Source organism: Pempheris klunzingeri, chromosome 10 (genome assembly GCF_042242105.1).
Source record: "Pempheris klunzingeri isolate RE-2024b chromosome 10, fPemKlu1.hap1, whole genome shotgun sequence".
Lineage (NCBI taxonomy): Eukaryota > Metazoa > Chordata > Actinopteri > Acropomatiformes > Pempheridae > Pempheris > Pempheris klunzingeri.
Window position 1 is genome coordinate 25,893,679 of NC_092021.1, and position 20,968 is coordinate 25,914,646.

General features: G+C 43.4%; 1 protein-coding gene across 1 annotated transcript in view; it reads right to left on the reverse strand.

Moving 5' to 3' along the window:
- Positions 1–20,968, reverse strand: part of man1a2 (mannosidase, alpha, class 1A, member 2) — a 122,755-nt gene that overhangs the window by 87,637 nt on the left and 14,150 nt on the right. The window contains exon 2 of the mRNA XM_070837910.1: positions 11,051–11,312. Within this exon, the coding sequence (XP_070694011.1) occupies positions 11,051–11,312 (262 nt within the window). The remainder of the gene's footprint in view (positions 1–11,050; positions 11,313–20,968) is intronic.

Consider the following 20,968-nt stretch of genomic DNA (forward strand, 5'->3'; position numbering starts at 1 on the left):
TGATCACAATCGACGTGACTGTAAACACATTCTGTGTGTGTGTGTGTGTGTGTGTGTGTAAATTTGTACTGTGCACATATACTATAGACACAGAAGCAAACGAAAAAACAACACCTACATGCTTTGGTTTGCGGGTTGCTTGAAGTTATTTTAACCTGTGGGTTCATGCTGCTGTTGGAGTAAGAAGTTAGCTTGAGCTCACACAGAACTGCTGCCTTCCGACGGGCATTTTTTCCGCAGATCAATGATCAGATCAGATCAGGCGCCACGTTTAACAACATTTCAATGAGACCGCCGGCCACATGGGGATGCATACACCAGCCACACGGTCGAACACACCTGTCCTGTCAATATTTGGCTTCTACAGTATGTAAACATACATTTTTTAACAAAAAGGGCAAGTGTGTTGTGTAGCTAGCTGACGCTATGCTAGCTAAAATTAGCTTCTGTGTATTGCTACTAAATCATGTTTCCTAGCGATTAAAGATAATCATCAGTTAATGTGGCCCACGGTCCCATCACAACACATCGACGAGAGCTTTGTGCCTCATCGTGTGAACATCAGAGAGCATGTAGGTGCACATGGTAAGACTCATCTCACTTGTAGTGGAGAAAAGATGCAATGATGGCTCCGTTCTCTTTAGGTGTTCCAGTGTGCTATATTAATCCTGATTTTTAACACTGTAGGTAAGGTGTTACTTTTTCAGGCGATAGATTGTAGTTTTGTTGCATTGGGTTGCAATACATTCAGTCAGGTGAGTCAAAAGTCAGAGACCTTGACACAAGCTGTAACTAAATATTCCTGTTACCCTAGAATGACCGTGTAATTGAGAAAGACTGGGAAGGAAACACCATGAAACAATTTTGGAAAGGAAGGAGTACTTTTTTCCCCCCTCCAAGGCAAAATTATATCTAAGCAGGGCCTGGATAAAGATGCCGCAGAGGACAAGAAATGAAATGAATCAGGGCTGCCTGTACAAAAAACAACAGCTGATGTACAGTAAAACCTACAGCACATCTGCTGCTGTCACTTTAATCTTGAAAAGAAAAAGATCGAGGCTATTCACTGACATGTTTTCCAAACAGAAAATATCTACGGGGAAGAAAGAACATAAGGAGTGGAACAAGTGTAAATAAATATAAAGAATGTGATGTTATAAGTCTACTTTTGTCTTAATAATAAAGGAGTGTGCTTCTTACTGAACATACTAGAGGTCGACCCTTCGTGGGTTTTTAAAGGCCACTACTGTAACGACAGTTTGGAGCAGGAAAAGGCCAAACGCTGATTAATCATCCTGTTACCAGCCACATTGATGTGTTTGTGTTCTCCAGGTACCGCCCTCCCCGCCTCGGTCCACTCCACAATCAGGGCTGAAGTCAAACGATGGGAGCGATGGCCGTGTGGCAGTGTTCAGGCTGTGTGGTGTCGAGGAATGAAGTCCAGTTGTTGTGTACCGAGGTCAGTAACCTCACCTGATCGGTTCACTGTGTAACGGCCTTTTTATGCTTTTATTACTCTCCAGTTATCAATGAATTCCTGATTTATTTTGAGATCTCAGTTTCTTGAGTTTTCCTTTTCCCTGGTTTGGTTTTAACTGCTGCTCCCTTCATTCGTTGGACCTTCTGAGACACAACCATTGGGTAACGATGGTATGTAAAGAGTCCTGATCAATCAGCCCAACCCGTTCACCGATCGACCTTTTAGTACATCATCATTTAGTAAGACTGCTGAACATGTGTTTAGTCATTAGAATTAGTTTAACTGAAAGTTTGAATAGCTGAGGACAACAGCCCCAATTTTAATTTGCCAAATTGAGTCTTTTCTTAAAATGTTCTCTACTTTCCTGCTTCTTTATTCTTTTAGATTATTTATTCAATTTCTTTTTTCTTTTTTTCTGTTTCTAAATGATCACACAAGCTGTAGCCCTGAGCCTTTCAACAGTTCTTCTGGTTATTTGTGATTGTCTCACATAATGGGGCTGAATGGGAGGAATCGGGACACCTGTTGTTATGCATTATTCCAGGACGGTTACTCCCTCTGTCCACCTGGTAGATCGGTCTCTTAAAGGGCTTTTAATCAGGGTTTACAGAAGACTTTACACATTAAGGTTTCATGATTGGCTGCATGCTGTACATAAATGTGTTGCTGCTATTTATTAAACAAGTATCAATGCTTCAGTGTAGACTTTCTCAATTGTTGTCTCAGAAAAACTAAAGGTGAAAAATCCTAAAATCTAATTTTAAAAAACAATCTATCATCACGTATTGTTAACAATCTGAAAATAAACCACTTATCTCCAAACAAACAGAGCTCACAGCACAAAACAAATGTAATTTCGGTGCTGTAACAAATCAATTTGCAATCGTTACTGTTTTCTAGATGTAAATCTCTTTCTCTACAATCAGAATTTGCTCATTTAAATGGTGGTCGGCAGCTCAAACACACAGTAGCCGTACACTATCCAACATCCATAACGTCACAATGAGTGACGTCATCTGTCACCGAGCACATCTGGCACCTGCAGCTGCACCTTGTGATTACGGCCGTCTGTCAGCAGAGCCGATCGTGTTGTTGATGTTTCAAACTGTGCACCAAGATGGAAAAAGCTGCTGGGGGGCAGGGCCAAACAAGCGAAGCCAGATACAAACAAACAGGGTACAGCTCCCATTCTGTCAAGAGTTGGGTGTCAACATGAATCAGCCAGTTAAATTCAAGGCTTTTTAGGACGTTTTAATACCCGTTTAATCAGATTTAAGGCCAATTTTACAATAAAAGGAATATATGTTCTAATATGTTTTTTTGGTCTGAAAAAAATATATTTGTCCTTATTAATATTAATCAGTCCAACTGTGTTACACTTAGTGCCCTGTGTTGTTACTGTGGATCTGTTTTACAATTTTAAATAAAGAGGTGAATGGCTCCCGTCTCTTCTAGCCTACAGACAGATGAATCCAGTCACCTTCCTCATGCGTTTGGACTTTTTATAGCTCTTTCTTTGTTCCAAATATCAGTGGAGTTGGACGATTATTGACCCGAAATGACTCCTGCACATTCTTTAATGTTCCTTATATTTATATTTTAACAATGTGAGGGAAGCAAATCACCGCATCAACCTGACAGGTGCGATGACGTGGGCGAGACTAGCTTTGAAAAACTGCAGATTAAGGTCTGAGGGGAGGCCCTGGAGAGACAGGGGCTCCTCCACGCCATCCAGACAGACACTACGGTGGTCACAAGGGGACAAAATCTGCAAATAGGACCAGCAAAAACTTCACACGTCCGCTCTGTGAGTGAACAGCACACGTTACTTGTTGAATGTAGCCGAACCATAAAAGGATAATTCCAGACAGGCATCTGAATTCTAGTCTGAACTGATTTCATCAAAGATCAAATGTTCAGACATTTTGTTCTTGGAGTGAATTTTAGATCATGAGCGCAGCATTCAATAAATACATATTTCAGACCTTCCAAAAGAGAATTATAGTTATCAGTTAATGTGAATTTAAAAGGACATTTTAAAAGGACCTCCCTGTCAGGTTTGCTGACGCTGCTGTAGTTCTTTCCTGGTATCTCCAACCTGGATCATAAACGTTTGCTCCCACTGGGCCGCTCATAAATTACAGAACGAACAAATGACGTGAGCACAGCATTAGTGCAATTATACCTACTATGTAAAATGTCTAGCACACTAAAGAACAGCACTTGAAGTACCAATATTGTACCATAATGGCAACAGTGCACAACCACTGGATAGATCAAGTCCTCTCTGTTAAAAGGTTAATGCCAGGAACACATTTAGCAGCTGAGAGCCCTGCTGATGTATAAAACCATACATAATAAAGATGTACAAGACGTCTTGTGCAGGTGGGATTGGCTGTCAAATGTCAACCTCCCTCCCCGACATAAGAAACAAAAGGCTGGCTCACAGGATAGCACCGAGCATTACGCGACCAAACATTGACTCACAAAATATCACTTGCAGCCAAGCCACAAGCCGTGTCCAAGAGAAAGGACAAATTAAACTCCACCAGCACAAAGAAAGGGATGGATGTAACATTTTAAACCTGCCCCCTCTACGTCCTCCATCCCGTTAGATATACTGTGGTGTCTGCAGAGAGAGAGCGGTCATTGTTCAGCACAAATCAATACGGCAATTCTTATGAAAACAGATGATTTTATGGGCCTTGTGCGGGGAGGCTGGATGAGGGAGACTCCTTTGAGGAGTCTGCCAAAAAAACACTGAGCCGAGTTAGAAAAAGGGGGGCAGACAGGAAGAGACTGTTACCGAGAGCATGAGGAGGAAGTGATGGGCAGACATGAGACGATGAGGTAAAAAACCAAGGAGGAGAATTAAAAAGGGAGGAAAAAGGCTGGAATACAAGGACAGCAAAAAAACAAGCAAGAGAGGAGGAAGAATTAGAAAGAGACAGAGTGGAGGAGGATGATAAAAGCTGAGCCCTACCACTGAGGCGACACACACTCACACACACACAGTACAGGCCTGGTGTGCAATCAACATACAAGGCCATCTGCCAGGCACTGTCAAGGCTTTGAAGGGAGCGAATGAGGGAGAGGATGAGGAGGGAGGATGCTAGAGTGAAGAAGAGAGGGTTAACGACAACAGGAGATCTTCACTGCCATCTCTGCAGATATTCCACGTCGCCATCAGACACCTTCGCCGTCTCTTTATGGGCCGATACATCTGGATAGCAGCACCGTTTAGACCGCACTTAAAGAGGGCTGCTTTGGCCATCGATTTATCTGGGCTTTACAACCACAGTGCACAGCTCTGTGGGGAAACACACACTCACGCTCCCTCTCCAAGGCCGGCCTCAAATCTGGAATCGTTTGCTCGTCACTCAGCTGAGTGATTGGTGAGCCCGGCCTGCAGTCTGAGGCCGCGTTCACACACAGATACACGCGAAGCTGTAGCTCTGCACGCGTGTTGCACTGAGCGTGTAATTCACATTTCACTCGAAAGGAGCTCATATTCGAATCATACTGGCGTGTTCAAATTCAAAATGTACAGTCGATGATGACTGTCTGAAGTAGCTTCAAGTTAGATCCAGCAGAGGGCGCTCTAAAAGTTCACCATCAGCTTAACCTATTGGCCGATCAGCGTCGGTAAACTAAACTAGCGAGCAAAGATCAGCTGAGGAGCAGTATGTGGAGGTATTTTGGCAGCGCAGTAACTAACAAAGATGAGGCTGTGTGTCGACTTCGTACAGAGCAGCTGTATCACTCACCTGCTAGCTTGCCGCCCAAGAGGCACCGCAGACAGACAGACAGACAGACAGACGGAACAACAGAGGTGTAAAACCTCGTCTGACTGCAGGCCACTTGCCAGAAGAGAAAGACAGCAAGATTTAGAGAAAAGAGCGAGTGTCTTATCCTTCGGTCGTGTCAGAGTCTTTATGTTTTCCAGATAATTCATGGTAGACGGGACACGGACGGCTAAAAAATAAAACAGTTGACGTAAAACAACATGTTGGCGTTTGAATCATGTCATTTCTAATTAATTCTTACTCTTTTTCGACTGGACAATTCTACACTTCTACATTGGAGACACCTCAGATGAATTAGGGAACTGATAGATATCACCATGAAACTTCACTAGTTGATTACTTAAATTACAGTTTTTAATTCTTTAAGTTTAAGCTTTCTGAAATGTCATGTTTACATATGCAAATGAGGCATTTTCTAATTAAAAATGTGTGAATTTACATACATTTCCTGAGCTGACATCTGAACTTTGGATAAAGTCAGGTTGAACTTTTTAATCACTCCATGACTCAGAAAATACTGTCGACAGCCATAACACCAACACTTTTCACCATCTTTGTTTATGCACAAGATGTTCTATAAATCTGAATGATATATGAACAAGGCCCTCAGTAAAATCCTTCAGAATATAGAGAGGAATAAAACTGGAGAGTCTATTCGTGCTGCTGAGGTGGAGAGAAAAACTCATTTTGAGAAAACGGTCTGTAAAGTCATGAATTGAGGAGAAGTCTAAACCTAAATGTGTGTATTGGCAGTTTTCTTCCCATTAGTGTGCGAGGTGACATGTTCCTGAAGCAAAATCTCAAAATTGAAGTGCATGAAACAAAAAAAAATAAAATGTTTTAGCCTGAAATGTTTCTCCTTAATTTCCTGTTGTCCAGTTTGAGCGCTCTGAGTAGTGAATGACTAGAAAGGCACCATACAAATACTGAGCCTTTACCATTTACTGAGTGGCTTTTTAAAGAGCAAGTGTTTTAACACAGCGATGGTGTTGCGGTCCTGTAATCACCCTCCATCAGTGGAGCGTAGTGATCAACACCACGCTTCCGTTCCTGCGTTTCTAGCTCTCGCCTGATTGTCGCTAGCGTCGCTTTAAAAGGCAGTTTACTTAAAATTCAGCTTTTCTCTACTTTTCCCCGTAGTGCCGGTTGCCGGCTTTTAAATCTCTGCGGCTCAGCAGGCGGCGCCGGGCTGCGACACAGATCCCATCCTCGGTGAATAGCAGCCCATCAGTCTCCCAGCTTTTAAGTCCACACACGTGAACGCTGTCGCTGCTCTTAAACTGCATCTTTAGACGTATTGGTTTCAGAGATACATCTGCTGATTACAAAGCCTGTAGTGTGGAAAGCGGCCTTAAGATGCAGGGTGAGAAAGGTCTGCTTCTATTCACCATCACTGTGATCGTTATACATAGTTAATAACATACATGGCTTCGTCATTGTAGCCATAGGACATTACTGCAGGTCCAATTTACATTCAGTTTGTGTTTTATCTGGACCTACGTCTCTATTGTTATGTGTGGATTATCCTCTTTGTTACAAAACAACAAGCTGCTTTTTAACTACTGCCCAAAAACACATAAGCATAATTATCAAATTGTGGCCTGTGATGTTAGCATGCTCTTTTCATTGTGATGAACCAATAGAACCAATACAAGACAACACGGCGACATCAATTGAGCGTTTTCACTGAGCAATCTAATTTCAAGACATTATGCATTTATCCTGAAGCGGGAACAAAGTTTACTAGATTCCAAATCATTAGAGAGGACACAACGTGAATAACCAAGTTCTATTTAAAAAGTAATGAAAACCTGGGGGGAAACATTAGCTCCTACTATTAGACTTAACATGCTGTTGATTTCTGCATTATGGGCTCCACGCGGTCAACCGTCCGCACTAACTGCTGTTTTTCCAACATTATTGATGAACAAACCTTACTGAAAGTGAACTGTGCCTTCGCACCACGCCCCATTAACTACAACAGGCAGCTTATTTCAACAGGCCCACAATGCCTCGTGATACGACAGCTGAATAGTATTAGAACAGTTAATAGTTGTTCATTTCATTTCATTCCTTTTCTTTTATTGCCCTACAGCTCTCTCTCTCTCCGTCTCCCGACAAAGCCTTAATGGCCACTAATGTCCGGGTCGCATAATTAGCAGAATGGCAAAAGAGCACGGAGTTCTGAGTTAATGGAAGTGGTGGAAAAGGAGGGTTTTGTGTTCTGTACAGTCGATGAAATGTGTATTTGGAAGGCATAAAGCCGGTTCGCTTCTATTTCTGGAGGAACAAAGGGTCTGAGTGGCCTGACGATACGGTGGAGCAGCAAATGTACCCAGCTGGATCTGAGCAATTCTCCTGAATTCCATGGCTGCAGCTGAACTGGAGAAGGTCCCGATTGTTTCCTCGACAGTTAAAATAACCTGCAACCAGCAGGTATTTCACTTAGAAATCCTCGTGCAGAGGTGTGGTGATATAATGTTATCAATTAATAAGACTCATAACTGCTGTCATTCATCATGATCACCAGACCAAGCTGAATAAACTGGATTATGTTAGCAGTAATTGTTTGGGCTGCAGTAATCTGCCAAAGCAAACTAATGAGCTGGTTAAAATGTCTAAGACACCGCTGCATCAAGAATCCAACATAATTAATCCGATATCTTTATGTCTTTTAGCACCAAATGACATTTAGCTCTCGTCTGTTTCCTTATGCTTGTATAACACATTCAGACTACTCTTGACAAAGAGACAAATCATTACTTCCTTTAGTTTCTTTGTCAAGCAAGCACACGACGCAACAACTGTGTGGGCAAATTATGTGTTTTGGTAATAAATATGAATATGAATATGAAGAAGAGGAGCTAATAGCTTGTGTGAAAGGTTTATTTTGAGTTGGCTGATTTTCAATTTTCACTAAATGGTGCTCGGGCAAAAGTACACTTTCATTTATTCATTAAAAGGTGGTGCCAGTGTTTATGGTGCAGTTGCTTAATAGCAGGATCACATAGCTATGAAATTGCCCTCACAGCTAGAAAACAATGAAATCTGATCATTTCACTCCACTCTAAACATTATACGCAGAAGCCAGGATTACAATTATTGATCCTATTTGGTCATGAACTGCACATGGGACCAAAGTCTGAACCAAACCAAGATGAGTCCACTAGATAAACGGGAAACACCTCATGTCAAACAGAAGGTATGATGTAATTAATGTGGTAACAGATCGGCTCAACAGTGAAAACTGTCTGGACTGCTGTTTACGGTCTACATGAAACTTAAAGGACGACAAGATGGACGCTGATACTCCTCCATGAACCAGACTTTACAAAAGCAGGCTTTTATGCAGAGTTTTCCCTACATTTGTCTTTTTGGCCGTTGCCTTTGTTGGAAACCCCGAATAAAAGTCATCTTTACGCTGAAACTGGTGCTCCCGAGTGTCTGGATCGGCAAAATTACCAGTAAACACGGAGGAACCCAGAAAAATGCAGACGAACGACAAACAATGGGGAACGCGAGGGTTGTCTTTAAGTCACTTCCTCCCCAGTGTGGAAACGGAGAGAGAGTAAGCTTCAGTGACTTCAGCACTGCCCCACTACCATGGACGGGGAAAGAGTTATCGACTGATGCCCCCGCTGGCGTGTCACTCGCACTGTGAGCACAGTGAGGGAGGGCGGTGTTCGGCACGGTGCAGTGGACGCTTTTAAATGAAGATGTAACGACGACAGAGGCTCAGTGGTCGCTGACTTATCGGCCATTGGCCCAACCCTACTGGCTGAAACACGTCTGCTGGTTTCTAATTTAATTAAAATGATTTCATTTATCACTGATGTGAACAGGTGCTCCATGCACTTGTAAAGAGATCATCCCTCAAACAAAAGACACAAACTGGACAGAAGAATAAATCATGCCTACATGTGTGTTCCTGTCACCTGACCGTTGTGTTTTCCTTTACATAAAAACATTTCCACCATTAATTTGATGTCAAAAAGGCACAAAAAGCAGGAAATTAAGAGATGATGCCCAGAATGTCTTACTGGTGGACATCCGGACCCCCCACTTTTAGGAGAAGGCCAAAAGTCTCAGTTTGAGACTCTCTGAGACAAAACTTGGCCAATAAAAGAACCACCAAGCGATGCCTCTTTTGAATAAAGAACAAGCTGAGCAAAGCTTCGGGAACAGCAGAGTTACATCCATAATCCGACCGTGTGCCGCTGTCGGCCCCTGGGGATGGACGGCCGGGTGGAGGATTAAGTTGTTGGAGGGCAAAACTACAAACAGCATAGTTTTCGCTTCATTGCAAAGGGTTGGCAAGCTAACGGCTATCGTCCTGTAGAGGACTTTTTCCAGAATCACATCTCACTAGCTCACTAACAACATAGTGTGAAGTGAACAGTCAACAGACTCAAGCGTTACTGACTGTACGGACAAACTACAGCTGGCTAGCTACCTTATTAAAACAGCAAACAGATGTGATAAGCCTGAGTGACAGGACGGTTGTCGGGGACAGAATTATATCGGGGTTATATTAAAAAAGGGAGAATGATGGGATAAATGTTTATTAACTTTCCAGAAACGAAACTTTCCCACACTAGCAGACAACTTAGCAGCAGAAGATACAGGCAGTGCTGAGAGCATTGTTAACTATGGAGTGATTACACCTTTCCTAAATTATCCCAAGCATCTTGTTCTGCATTATGATCTTTAAAAAAAAGTTTTCACAGCAGCACATATCAGACATCACATACGCCGATTCCAATAACATCCAACAGGCCAATATCGGCTGATAAAATTGGCCAGCCAGTAAATTGGGCGGACTCTAGTCTTCTAGTCATAATTGTATGGCGGTGTGTGATTATGATTTGACCTTGGAATCACAAGGCAATCAGGAAAAGGGGAGTGTGCTGTGCTGTGCTGTGCTGTGCTGTGCTGTAGCCCATACAGCTGCTACTTGCTTGCTCATTTGGGAATGTGTGGCATTCTCTCTGAATGGTAATTATGAAGGGAACAAAAGGGGCATTTAGAGACAAAGGCGGGTTTGGAGTGAATGGGCCAGCTCCCATGCGCGGCGAGTGTTCTGACTCCAAGTGCTGTTTCAAGAGAGACGATATGAGGTAATTATGCAGGAGAACTTGCAGAGGGGGGGGAGAAAGGAAGGAGAGGAGGAGATAGGCTGGGTTGGCTTAGTGTCTATAGAGAGCGGGACCAGATAGCACCATCTGCATTCTGCACAGGCACTGTCTGTCTGGCTTGCTGTTGCCTTCAATAAACGCTGGCTCGGAGACAGACATTAGGCAACACACATGTATTCAGACGGAAAGTATCGTCGAGCACAAACTGGCCTTCACACACACACACACACACACACACACACACGCTGCGATTTAAACACACATCCCATGAGTGTGAGTTTTCACCTCGGTCTACTGGAAGATATTCTTCACAGGATTCAATGTGAGCGGGGAGCTGATGGCACTAATTCAGGTATGTCTGCCAAACTATTACAGCTAATGCCCCTATCGCTGTGCCACCCTCGTGTCCCGTGCTGGAATACATGAAATCCACAAAGGCTCAGTGGCCCTTCCTCTCTAATAAAAGCCATTAATTCTCATCAGTTTTCCACATTGGATCTTTTGCTCAACATTCAACGCTACAGCTTTTTCTACAAGCAGTAAGAAGCAGTGAAGTTATTGATATCAGGCCCGTTAATGACACATAGAGGTAAATCCCAGTAAAATCTGAACCCCAATACAAATCTTACCTCTCTGATCTTGTCGCGTTTCTCTTTGGCGTCCGGCTCTGGTGGCTCACCATCACTGACGCCCACCACTTTGGGCATTGGGACAGGAGGCAAAGGTTTAGGCCCCACATCCTTCTTCTTCAGGTCCTCCATTACTTTGTTCTTCTCTGTCTGAATCTCGGCCTGCAGCTCCTCACGTGACTTTCTCAGCTTCTCCTTTGCCTCCTGCAGTGCTCGCTCATGGTCTGCCCGAATCTTGTCCCGCAGGCTCTCCTCATCCTCCCTGCAGGTAGTGGGAAAAAAGGCAGAAGGTACGTTTTATTCTTTTACTCTCTGTTTGGACCCCCGTTAGCTTCCACAAAGTGGTTGCTAGTCTCCCTAGGAGGGGCGGACGTACAAAGAGTTATTTTAACCAAGTCTGACACACAACAAAAGGAGGGGATTAAATTAATTAAAGATAAGATTCACTTTAAGAGCAAACACTGATCCTCTGGGAAACAGATGTGTGATAGACTGTGACGAAAACAAAACAAAAAAGTGTTTTCCCTCTGTGAAGTAGCACCTCTGGTCAGGTTTCATTTATTAAAAGAACATTAAATTATCATCATGCTGTTAGTGGAGGTGGTCACCAAATAAGCAGGTTAGCAAATGCTGCAATAAACAGCTTCAGGAAACCAGACTAAAACTCACCCGCTTCTAATTCAGATCATTATGGGAAAGACAAAACCACCAGTCTCAATGGGAAACCAAACCCCCCCACACCCTACTGCTCTGCAATTTACATCAGCTCCAGGAAATAGGGCAGGTGTGGAGGAGCACAATGAAGAGGCATGCGGTGCCAAAATGAGAAACGGCATCCTTGGTTTCACATGGTGGGAGAAGCCCCAAGGTGTTGACACGACTCTACCCCATGAGGATGTGGGTCAGTAATGAAAAGCAAACACAGTGGGATACTGAAGCAAAGGGGACGGGAGGACGATGACACTGCACTCTTCTTCTGCTGTTACTGAAGGAATGAATCTCACTCAGCTGCACACAGTCACAGCCAAATAACGCTCAGTGTCAGCTGTGCTCCAGGTTCATAAGGGGCAACTTCAGAGAACTAATCAGAAGATCAGCGGTTCGATCCTCGGCCCCTCCAGGAGCTGTATTTAGGCGTGTAAATGTGTGTGAATGGTTACTCTCCAAGTGGCCCCGCCATCAGTGTGTGCATGGGTGAAAGTGAATGTTAAAAACACTTTGGGACAAAGGTGTAATCAGACTATTCACCATTATCGAGGGGGGGGAGGGGGGCTTTTTGTGCAATACTCTACCTTTAACCATCATCATTACTTGCAGCAGTTCACTTCAGTTCACATAGATTAAAATGAACTACTTCACATTCACAGTTCACCATTTTGAAATTTGAGTTCACAGTCCCCCCCCCCAAAAAAATGACCCAGTTAACGTTCATTTCCTCCGTTCGTCTCTGAATGATGTAACTGGTCCTGTAAGTGCTGTGAGTTTGACTTGAGTGGAGGAACTTTGCAGCTGGTCTTACGTGGTCTTACGTGGTCTTACATGGTCTTACATGGTCTTACGTGGTCCTACAGTTGTTAGTTCTGACCTTTTTTTTGTTTTTGATGTGGGAGACAACCATTGATTATTTCCACCAGTGACTGATCTGTTCATTATTTTCCCAACTAATCAATTAGTTGTTTGGTCTTTAAAATGTTAGATATTGTAAAAAATGTCAATCAGTGTTTCCTAAAGCCTAAATATTCAGTTTAACGTCATGGAGGAGTGAAGAAACCAGAAAATATTCACATTTAAGAAGCTGGAATCAAATAATTTTCTTTAAAAAATACTATAAATTAATATTGATAAATACATTATCAAGGTAGCTGGCGATTAATTTAATAGTTCACAACTTATCGATTAATTGTTGCAGTTTAAATACAGTCTAAATGCATTTGAAACCAGTGTGAATGTGTTCGGCTGCTGTGTTTTCCTGTTTGGCGTCTTGAACCAGGCGACGTTCTTAATTGCAGACATGAACATGATATGAACTAAACAGGGAAGAAAGAAACTGAAGATTCATTCCCCCGACACGGAGTCAGTCCCTGATGTTTTCATCAGCCTTGATGTGTATTTAGGTTGTCAGTTCCTTTAGTGTGAAATACCAAGGATCAATACTTCTACGTGTGACAGTCTGTGCCACGGATCACCTCTCAATCTAAAGATGTGTTAGAAGTGAGTTGTCAAGTACAATAAATATGAGGAAATATTGAAAACAGCTCGAGTCATCGGAGCGCAAACATGTGAGTTTGTTTATTAACGACCTTCCGTGTCATAAAAGACAGGAAGTGTGGGAGGAACTGACGACCTGCTGTGATCCGTGTGGACTCAGCTGCAAGCCTCCACAGAGCTACACAGCTCGACATCTCTTAGAAAACAATACTGAGAGAGAGAGAGAGAGTGTGAGTGAGTGAGTGAGTGAGTGAGTGAGTGAGTGAGTGAGTGAGTGAGTGAGTGAGTGAGTGAGTGAGTGAGTGAGTGAGTGAGTGAGTGAGTGAGTGAGTGAGTGAGTGTGTGTGTGTGTGTGTGTGTGTGTGTGTGTGTGTGTGTGTGTGTGTGTGTGTGTGTGTGTGTGTGTGTGTGTGTGTCTCTCTGCGATGGATTTTCTCCTTTACCTCAGTTTATTTGACAACAACATCACTTTAACTCAGACTGAACCCATTAACAGCTTTGAGAGGCCTGAGTTCTGCATGTGAGCCTCTGTCCTCTTCAGGGGGGGGGGGGCAGCAGTGAGGGATGATGGGAGTAAGGATGCGACATAATCGTAGACTGTTTGTAAGAAGGGGGCGTAGCCGCCGTGACGTCACCCTCTGGATCGTGCACTGCCGTTCTGAATCACCATCTTAGTTTAACGGCTGCCGCCATCTTGATTTTGGAGCCAGAAGTGATTCCTAAAGCCACCCCCCCCCTCCCCTCTTCCTGGCCTCGTTTCCTCTAAATGGACCATAATTTACTAAATGAACATCCTGCTGTGCTGAAGAAGACTGTAAACTAGAGACTGAGAGCAGAAACTCATCAGGAAAATGTTCACTGAGCTGATAAATCAGGAGAGAAGTCGCCTCATTTCCTCATTGACTTCCATCCAATCAGACTTCTGTTTGGAGCCAGTGGAGTCGCCCCCTGCTGGACGTTAGAGAGGACGCAGCTTTAAGGCTCTTCAGCATCGGCTTCACTGTTCAGACCCAGAAACTGTGTCCACTTCTTATATGCAGTCTATAGATATGATCCAATAAAAATGGGTGATGGTTGTGTGCTGATTTTTTTTCTAAATATTTCTTAATGTTTCCTGGATTAGCATTCAGACCAGAAAAACAAAAATACATGTAAACTTCGTGGTGCAGGAAGTCCAAAGAAGACGAGCTGTAGGTGCAATCACACCCAAGGTGTTCAGTGTGTGAGACATGTGCAAACTAAGTGTGTGTGAAGAAATGTGTTATTCAAGTGTGGAGCAAAAAGTGATTCTCATTGAGTGTTATATATCAATTAACTCCTCCACGTGATGTTTTATCATCCCGCTCTTGCTTTTATCTCAGCACTGAGGCCAGGATGCACATATTTTTCCCTTTTCCAGGTCTTTGACACGCACACGTGTACATCCATACATAGAATGAGGCTAAAATTACTGCTGATCAGAAAGGTGGAGGGCAGAGGAGGAGTGAGGTGTTGAGCCAGCCACATTAGAGCAGATGTCTTTATTGTATATCTGTTCGATAAGACTATACGGTGCAACCTGAGCCGACTCCAGGGAGAGAAGAAGCATGTGCAGCCCCACCAGGCCTCTGCAGAGAGCTACCGTGGAGGAGAGGGTAACATGGAGCATGTGACCTCACGTAGCTGCCACCTTTAGAGGGCTGCAAAGGGAGTTTATCAGCTGAAAGTACGTGTGGATGAGAGACCATACTAACAATCATCACTAACCACAACTGGAGTTAAAGTTGTCTGTGCAAAAGATGCTGGTTGAAGAATGATTCATTAAAGTAAAACAGACCATAAGAAGAAAAAAGAGTACGGCAATAAAGAGATAAAATCAGACAAAATAATAAAAAAAAACAAAGTTGTTCCCCCAGAGATGTTATTTGTGTTATAACATGTCCCTTGTAGCGGACATCAGGTCAAAGTACATTACAAGGCACAATAACTCCCGGCTCTCTACTTTCCTGACAGATCAACGTCTTATCCTGAACTCTGGAAAATGGTTGAAAATGAAAAGATGATAATGGTTAAAATGTGGGTTTTGAAACTACATATTTTGGTCCATTTTATAACTTTTCTCCTTCGTGTTTTTTAAATTCCCCGGACGTCCTCTTGACGGGACAGTAGAGCTCAGATAGACCACATGAATAGTGTTTGACTTATAGGACTCACACTCGTGTGCCCGACAGGACAAAAATAAATTACCGGGTCTTCGGAGGGTCTAGAGGAGGAAAGATTACCTGGGGGACACAGATTGGGCTACAACAGGCAGAGAGCAGGAAAAAGACTGATCAGCATGCATCAACCATCCATTTTCTTTAACCGCCTCTCTTGTTCATATTCAATAGGGGCTGTGACAACTCCCAGCATGCACTGTGAGAGACAGGGTAAACCCATTTCACCAATCTATCACACGTGAGCCTGAATGGGAAAAAAAAAAATGTGTAAGAGATACGCAGAGGAATAACGGGGGAAGAGGACGTGATAAAGAAAGGACTGAGAGTGAGACACAAAGCCAATGAGACAGAGAAAAGAATGCAGAAGACAAAACAGGAAAGAGACAGACGTTTTATACTAATTATCCTTCACACAACACAATGTGCATCCATTTTATAATTCTATCAAGACGCTGAATGTGGGGCCAACAGAGACCAAAATAAACAGCTTTGGAGTTACGCAACATCGCCCTGGAAACAACTCATAAATATTCATATCGCAACTCAGCCTGTCTGACTTTAATTGATAGAAAACATATTTTGCAACACCAATATGGCAATTACTGTGTACCTGCTAGAGCCAGTGAACGCATGTATTCGTACGAATGTTTCAAATGTGCTGTATTCACTTGGCGGGGGTGTGTGTGTGTGTGTGTGTGTGTGTGTGTGTGTGTGTGTGTGAGATACATCGTTCCACTTTGTATTGAATGCGTGTGCATTCACGCGTATTTGTTTCCTCTATTTTGCGGTCTGTGACAAGGTTTCTGTGCACGAGTGACTGCAATATTACAATTTGTGCAATTTGTGTGTGTGTGTGTGTGTGTGCGTGCGTGTGTGTGTGTGTGTCTCTACAACCCAGAGGGTGTCACGCCTCCTCTGTATGCCGTCCTCTGTGCCTGTGTGAGTGAGTGTGCCCTCAGCAACATGCATTTAAATGTGATATTTAGATGCAGCCGATGTTGGATGACTGGCTAATGTCTGTATAAGTGCTCACATAGTATGTGTGTGTGTTTGTGAGAAGCGAGAGAGCGTGACAAAAGAAAATCAGGAGGCTAAGCTGACACCATCATCTCTAATGGGCGCCGACTCTGCTCCGTGTGTGTGTGTGTGTGTGTGTGTGTGTGTGTGTGTGTGTGTGTGTGTATAGACCGCACGTTGTCACAGAAAAACACATCATACAAATTACAGTAATGTGCACATTTCAAGATACCAAACTCATTCCCACACAAACACGCATTAGCCTTGTGAACCCTCTTCCCGCTCTTCCCCGTGCACGCCCCTCCTCCGTCTTTAATCTCACATCGTTCTTTTCTTTCCCTCCGAGCCATTATCAAACTCATTCTAGCATCGCCAAGGATTCCCTTTGAGTCTCATATAATGTCAAACATGCAATTAACGGCACATCAACAGCTGCCTGACTCAATTACCTCGACAAAGAGGAGAGCGGGCTGCAGCTAGCGAACACCCCGATGACCACGCCTCGCCTACACCTTTAGCTTTCTTACATCCTCTCATGTGCCCTGCCTCGCATCCTAAGAACAGGTTTCGGTCACGTCAGTCACGTCAGGCATCACTTCCTCATTTTATTAGCTCACTGGAATTTCTTCTTCAGTGGTGTCATGAAGTTTGCTGCTCAGCAAAAGTCAGTTTCCACGATGACTGCAGAGAAGCAGAAGTTGTCCGACTGTTCGGGTATCGAAAAGAAAGGTTTTTTTTTTTAATTGAAGCTGTGGAAACACAAGGCTCCAAGGACGGCAGCACAGACTAGATGCCATGTAACCATAGCAACACACACACACAGGTCATAGACAGCAACTCAAGTCAATTATGCAAAGAAGACCACTGGGCTATTAGTGAATATTTGAACGGGGTTGTACTCCGACTGCAGGGGGAGATCTGAGTTACCAGGCAAAGTGTTTTCAAGATAAAAATGGATTTGCTCGGGAGGAATAAAGTAGGAGTACAACAGAAGCATTAATTATTCTACTCATGTGTTCCTTACATGCATTTAATTAATCAAAGCTGAAGAAACATCCCACAGCTGCCACACGTACAAACAACGAGGCAAAGCCCCTCCGCCAGCATCTCGTCGCCTCGCGGTTACTTCGAGCGACACAATGAGACACATGTGACCCGCTCTGTGAACCCCTTTCATACGAGGCTGCTGTTCATGTCTGGTCATCACTGAGCCTCCGGCTGTTGTTCAGGGCTCCACACTTTCCACTTTTGGAAAACAGGGCTACTAAATTTTGTGCTGATGCTCTTGAAATGTTGTGTAGGGCGCACCGGTGAATACTAGTTATTCTGGAGCCCAGTGCTTCCACACACATCACCAGAGGCTAATCAAGTATCTGACCCACCGGCCAAGGGGACCTGTAAGTAAAAAAAAATCCACTAGCTGAGCATATTTTTAACTGGCCAAAATAATAAAACAGCTTTTTGTGTCACACATACATCTGTTTCAGTCCATTTAAGGTATCATGTTGAGTGTTCAGTTAAAGAAGAATTATTTTAATGCTGATAAACACTTGATCAATCCAAGCATGAATAGAACTCAAGAAGTTCTACTCAAGATCAAACATACAAGTACATTTGAAGATTTTGTAAACCAGTGGTATGTGATGGTTAAGCCGAGTAGCTGATGTCCCGTACAGTAAATGTTCCTCAAGTTTATCTGGCGTCCATTTTGGAACAAATATACAGAGATTCACTCTCCAAATAGAAAATATACCTGTGTTTGTTCCTGTCTCTGCAGCTGCTGGAAGTCTGATAGCTCCTCTGCAACTACTGATGGATTTACTTCAAACTAATCTAATATTAGATATGTATATCAGTAACTGGTAAAAAGAACATTTTCAGTAGTTTCAGTAGTAGACAGTCAGTCTTATTTTGATTTCCTCAGGTTCCTGCCTGCACTCAAACATCTCAAGCCAACCCACAAACAAACGATTAGCTGAACTTCCTCTTGCACGAGCCGTACAAATGTCTACTCATCACATGCTTGGAAAAAAAAAAAAAAAAAAGACAAAGCCAAAAGCATTTCAACATCTTTACAGAAGTAACTACAATGTTAAGTGATGATTATATTAAGGAGTGGGGCAAGTGTGTCTTGGAGCTACTGTCTATGAAGAAGCTTATAGAGTCTTATAGAATGAGATGAATCAGCTGAAACCAACAGAGCCACCTGGGTGCAGTCCCAGCCGAGCCCCTCCAGGTTACAGTAATGACTGAATCACTGACTTTGACCGACTAACAGGACAACGTGCATGTTTCATAAACTGGCTCTACAAACAATCGTTAGCTATGATGTGTGTGAGTGGTCACTGCTGCAAGTCCGTTTGTTAGGAAGCATGTTTCTTAACCTTACTACAGAAGAGTCTGCAGTGCCAATGCACAACAGATAAAGTCCTTGAAAGGTGGACAGCAGAAAACCATCACTGTACTACATACAGCCTGCAGGGATAGATGCATGAAAGTGGGCTAGTGGAAACTTGGCCGCTGTGAACATCCTACTCAGGACAAGTGGGTGAAGGTGAGCTTGGACAAAGATCAAGAATCTCTTCCTCTTCCCTGTGAAGTGTCGCCACAGTCCATCTCTGACAACATGAATGTTTGCTTGTTGTCAGGCAAGAGCTCTCACGGCAACAGTCCCACTTGTTGTAAGCGGCCTGGACGAGTCTGCCCTCCTGCCCACCTGCAAGCACCAGAAGCGGAGGCCCGTGCTGGAGGCCGGTGAGGCCGTGGAGGTTTTGCTTCTTGTGCGCTGTAGCTCCCAGGGTTCCCTTCACCATGAACTATAAGAAAGCCTTCATATCCTGCTGTTTCCCCATGACCCAGTTGGCTCAAATGGAAGCTGTATTGCTGTGTGTGTAGCAGCTCTCCCAAGCTTAACTGTGGGTGTGTAATAGCATCCCTTCTTATTCTTTCAATTCCCTCTCCGTCCTAACAACATCCTCTCCCAGCTACACCCTCTCAGTGACACACAAAACAGCCACATCTTCTCTTTCTCCTGTTTTTGCTCCTAGCCGTCTTATCCATCCTAGCGTTTTACTCCTTTCTGTCTCAAATCATTTGTCCAAAAACTCCTTCCTCCCACTTGTCAAGTGTTGTATGTATCAATTAGCGATCAGTTACTCTCCTTTTATGGCTGTCTGAACACTGTCAGAACTGTTCACAAAAATAAAGTCATCAGACGCCAAATGTAAACAATACTAAGCCGTGAAAACATGTACTTTAGCACAGATCATGATCTTTCATCTTTAGCAGGGAAAAATGAGACGTTCTTGTTCTCTTTCCTGTGCACCTCCCTCTCACATATGTGTGCACGCTCATACATAATCCATCCATCTTCCTCGCTGTATGTTTCAGGACAACACCTGAGCCCCGACAGCCCTCGGCCTGTGACCATATTCACATGCAGCCCTTGTGACCTACATCATGGCTGGCTGACTAATGCCTTCATGCCAAACACTGGAGTCCATCTCCTGCAGCTAGCACAGGCTGGCAGTAGAACAAATGCGCACTAAGCCTGGTTGTTTGCTGCCCGGCTAGATAAGCTTTTTTCAAGTGTGGAAAAGGAGTCTGATGACTGAGAGGTTCTATCACCAAGCCTTTATAGAGAAACATCCTTAAAGATGCTCCCATTTCCCCCTGACAAAAACAATGTGCAAGAGCAATTCAGTCAACGGCGAAGTGACAATTTTCTTTGCATTTCTTTAGTTAGGTTTGTTGAGAGTCCACTAAAAAGGTAACAGTGGCTGTAGGGATGCGACAGGACAACCTGAAAGTGGCATTCGAGGGAGAAATGGAGATTAAACTGAATCCTGTATGTGCAGCTTTGGTCTATTCAAGCTGTAGCGAGGAGCAGTTCTTCCTGGTCACTGCTGCCCAGAGACACTTTGTCCACAATGACTATCAGTAGTCTTTCTACATTTATGGTACGACAGTTGTAGGTAATCACAATGCAAATTTCAACTACTATGAGATGTTTTGGCATGTTAAAAAAAAAAAAACATACAAATCTTAGTAGATAAATAGGTGACAATGCAAAAAAGTGCCAAGGAAAGCTTTGCTCCCAAAACTATTGACTAGTAACTGATACAGAAGTGTAGTGTCTACTCGTTTATTCCCATTATTGACCCTGTCCTAGTTTAGTACAATCACCATCATACAGGCATCCCTGCAGATCTTTGTTGCCTCCAAGAGTGATGACACTGAGGAAAAAAAAAACAAAAAAAACTCTTCATAAGACCAGAGATCCCATTTCCAATCCTCAGCCCAATCATAAATCCAACAGCTGGTGTGTTGCAGCTCTGGTACAAAGCACATTTATTATCAGGCCCGTATGGCTCTGATTCAGCGTGTGTGTGGCTGTGCTGGTTATGGAGAAGCAGGACTAAATTCCACTGTGAATTCAAAAAGATTTATTTGAAATTTAAGCCTTGGAAACCTGCGGGCCAATTCTTAATTTGGC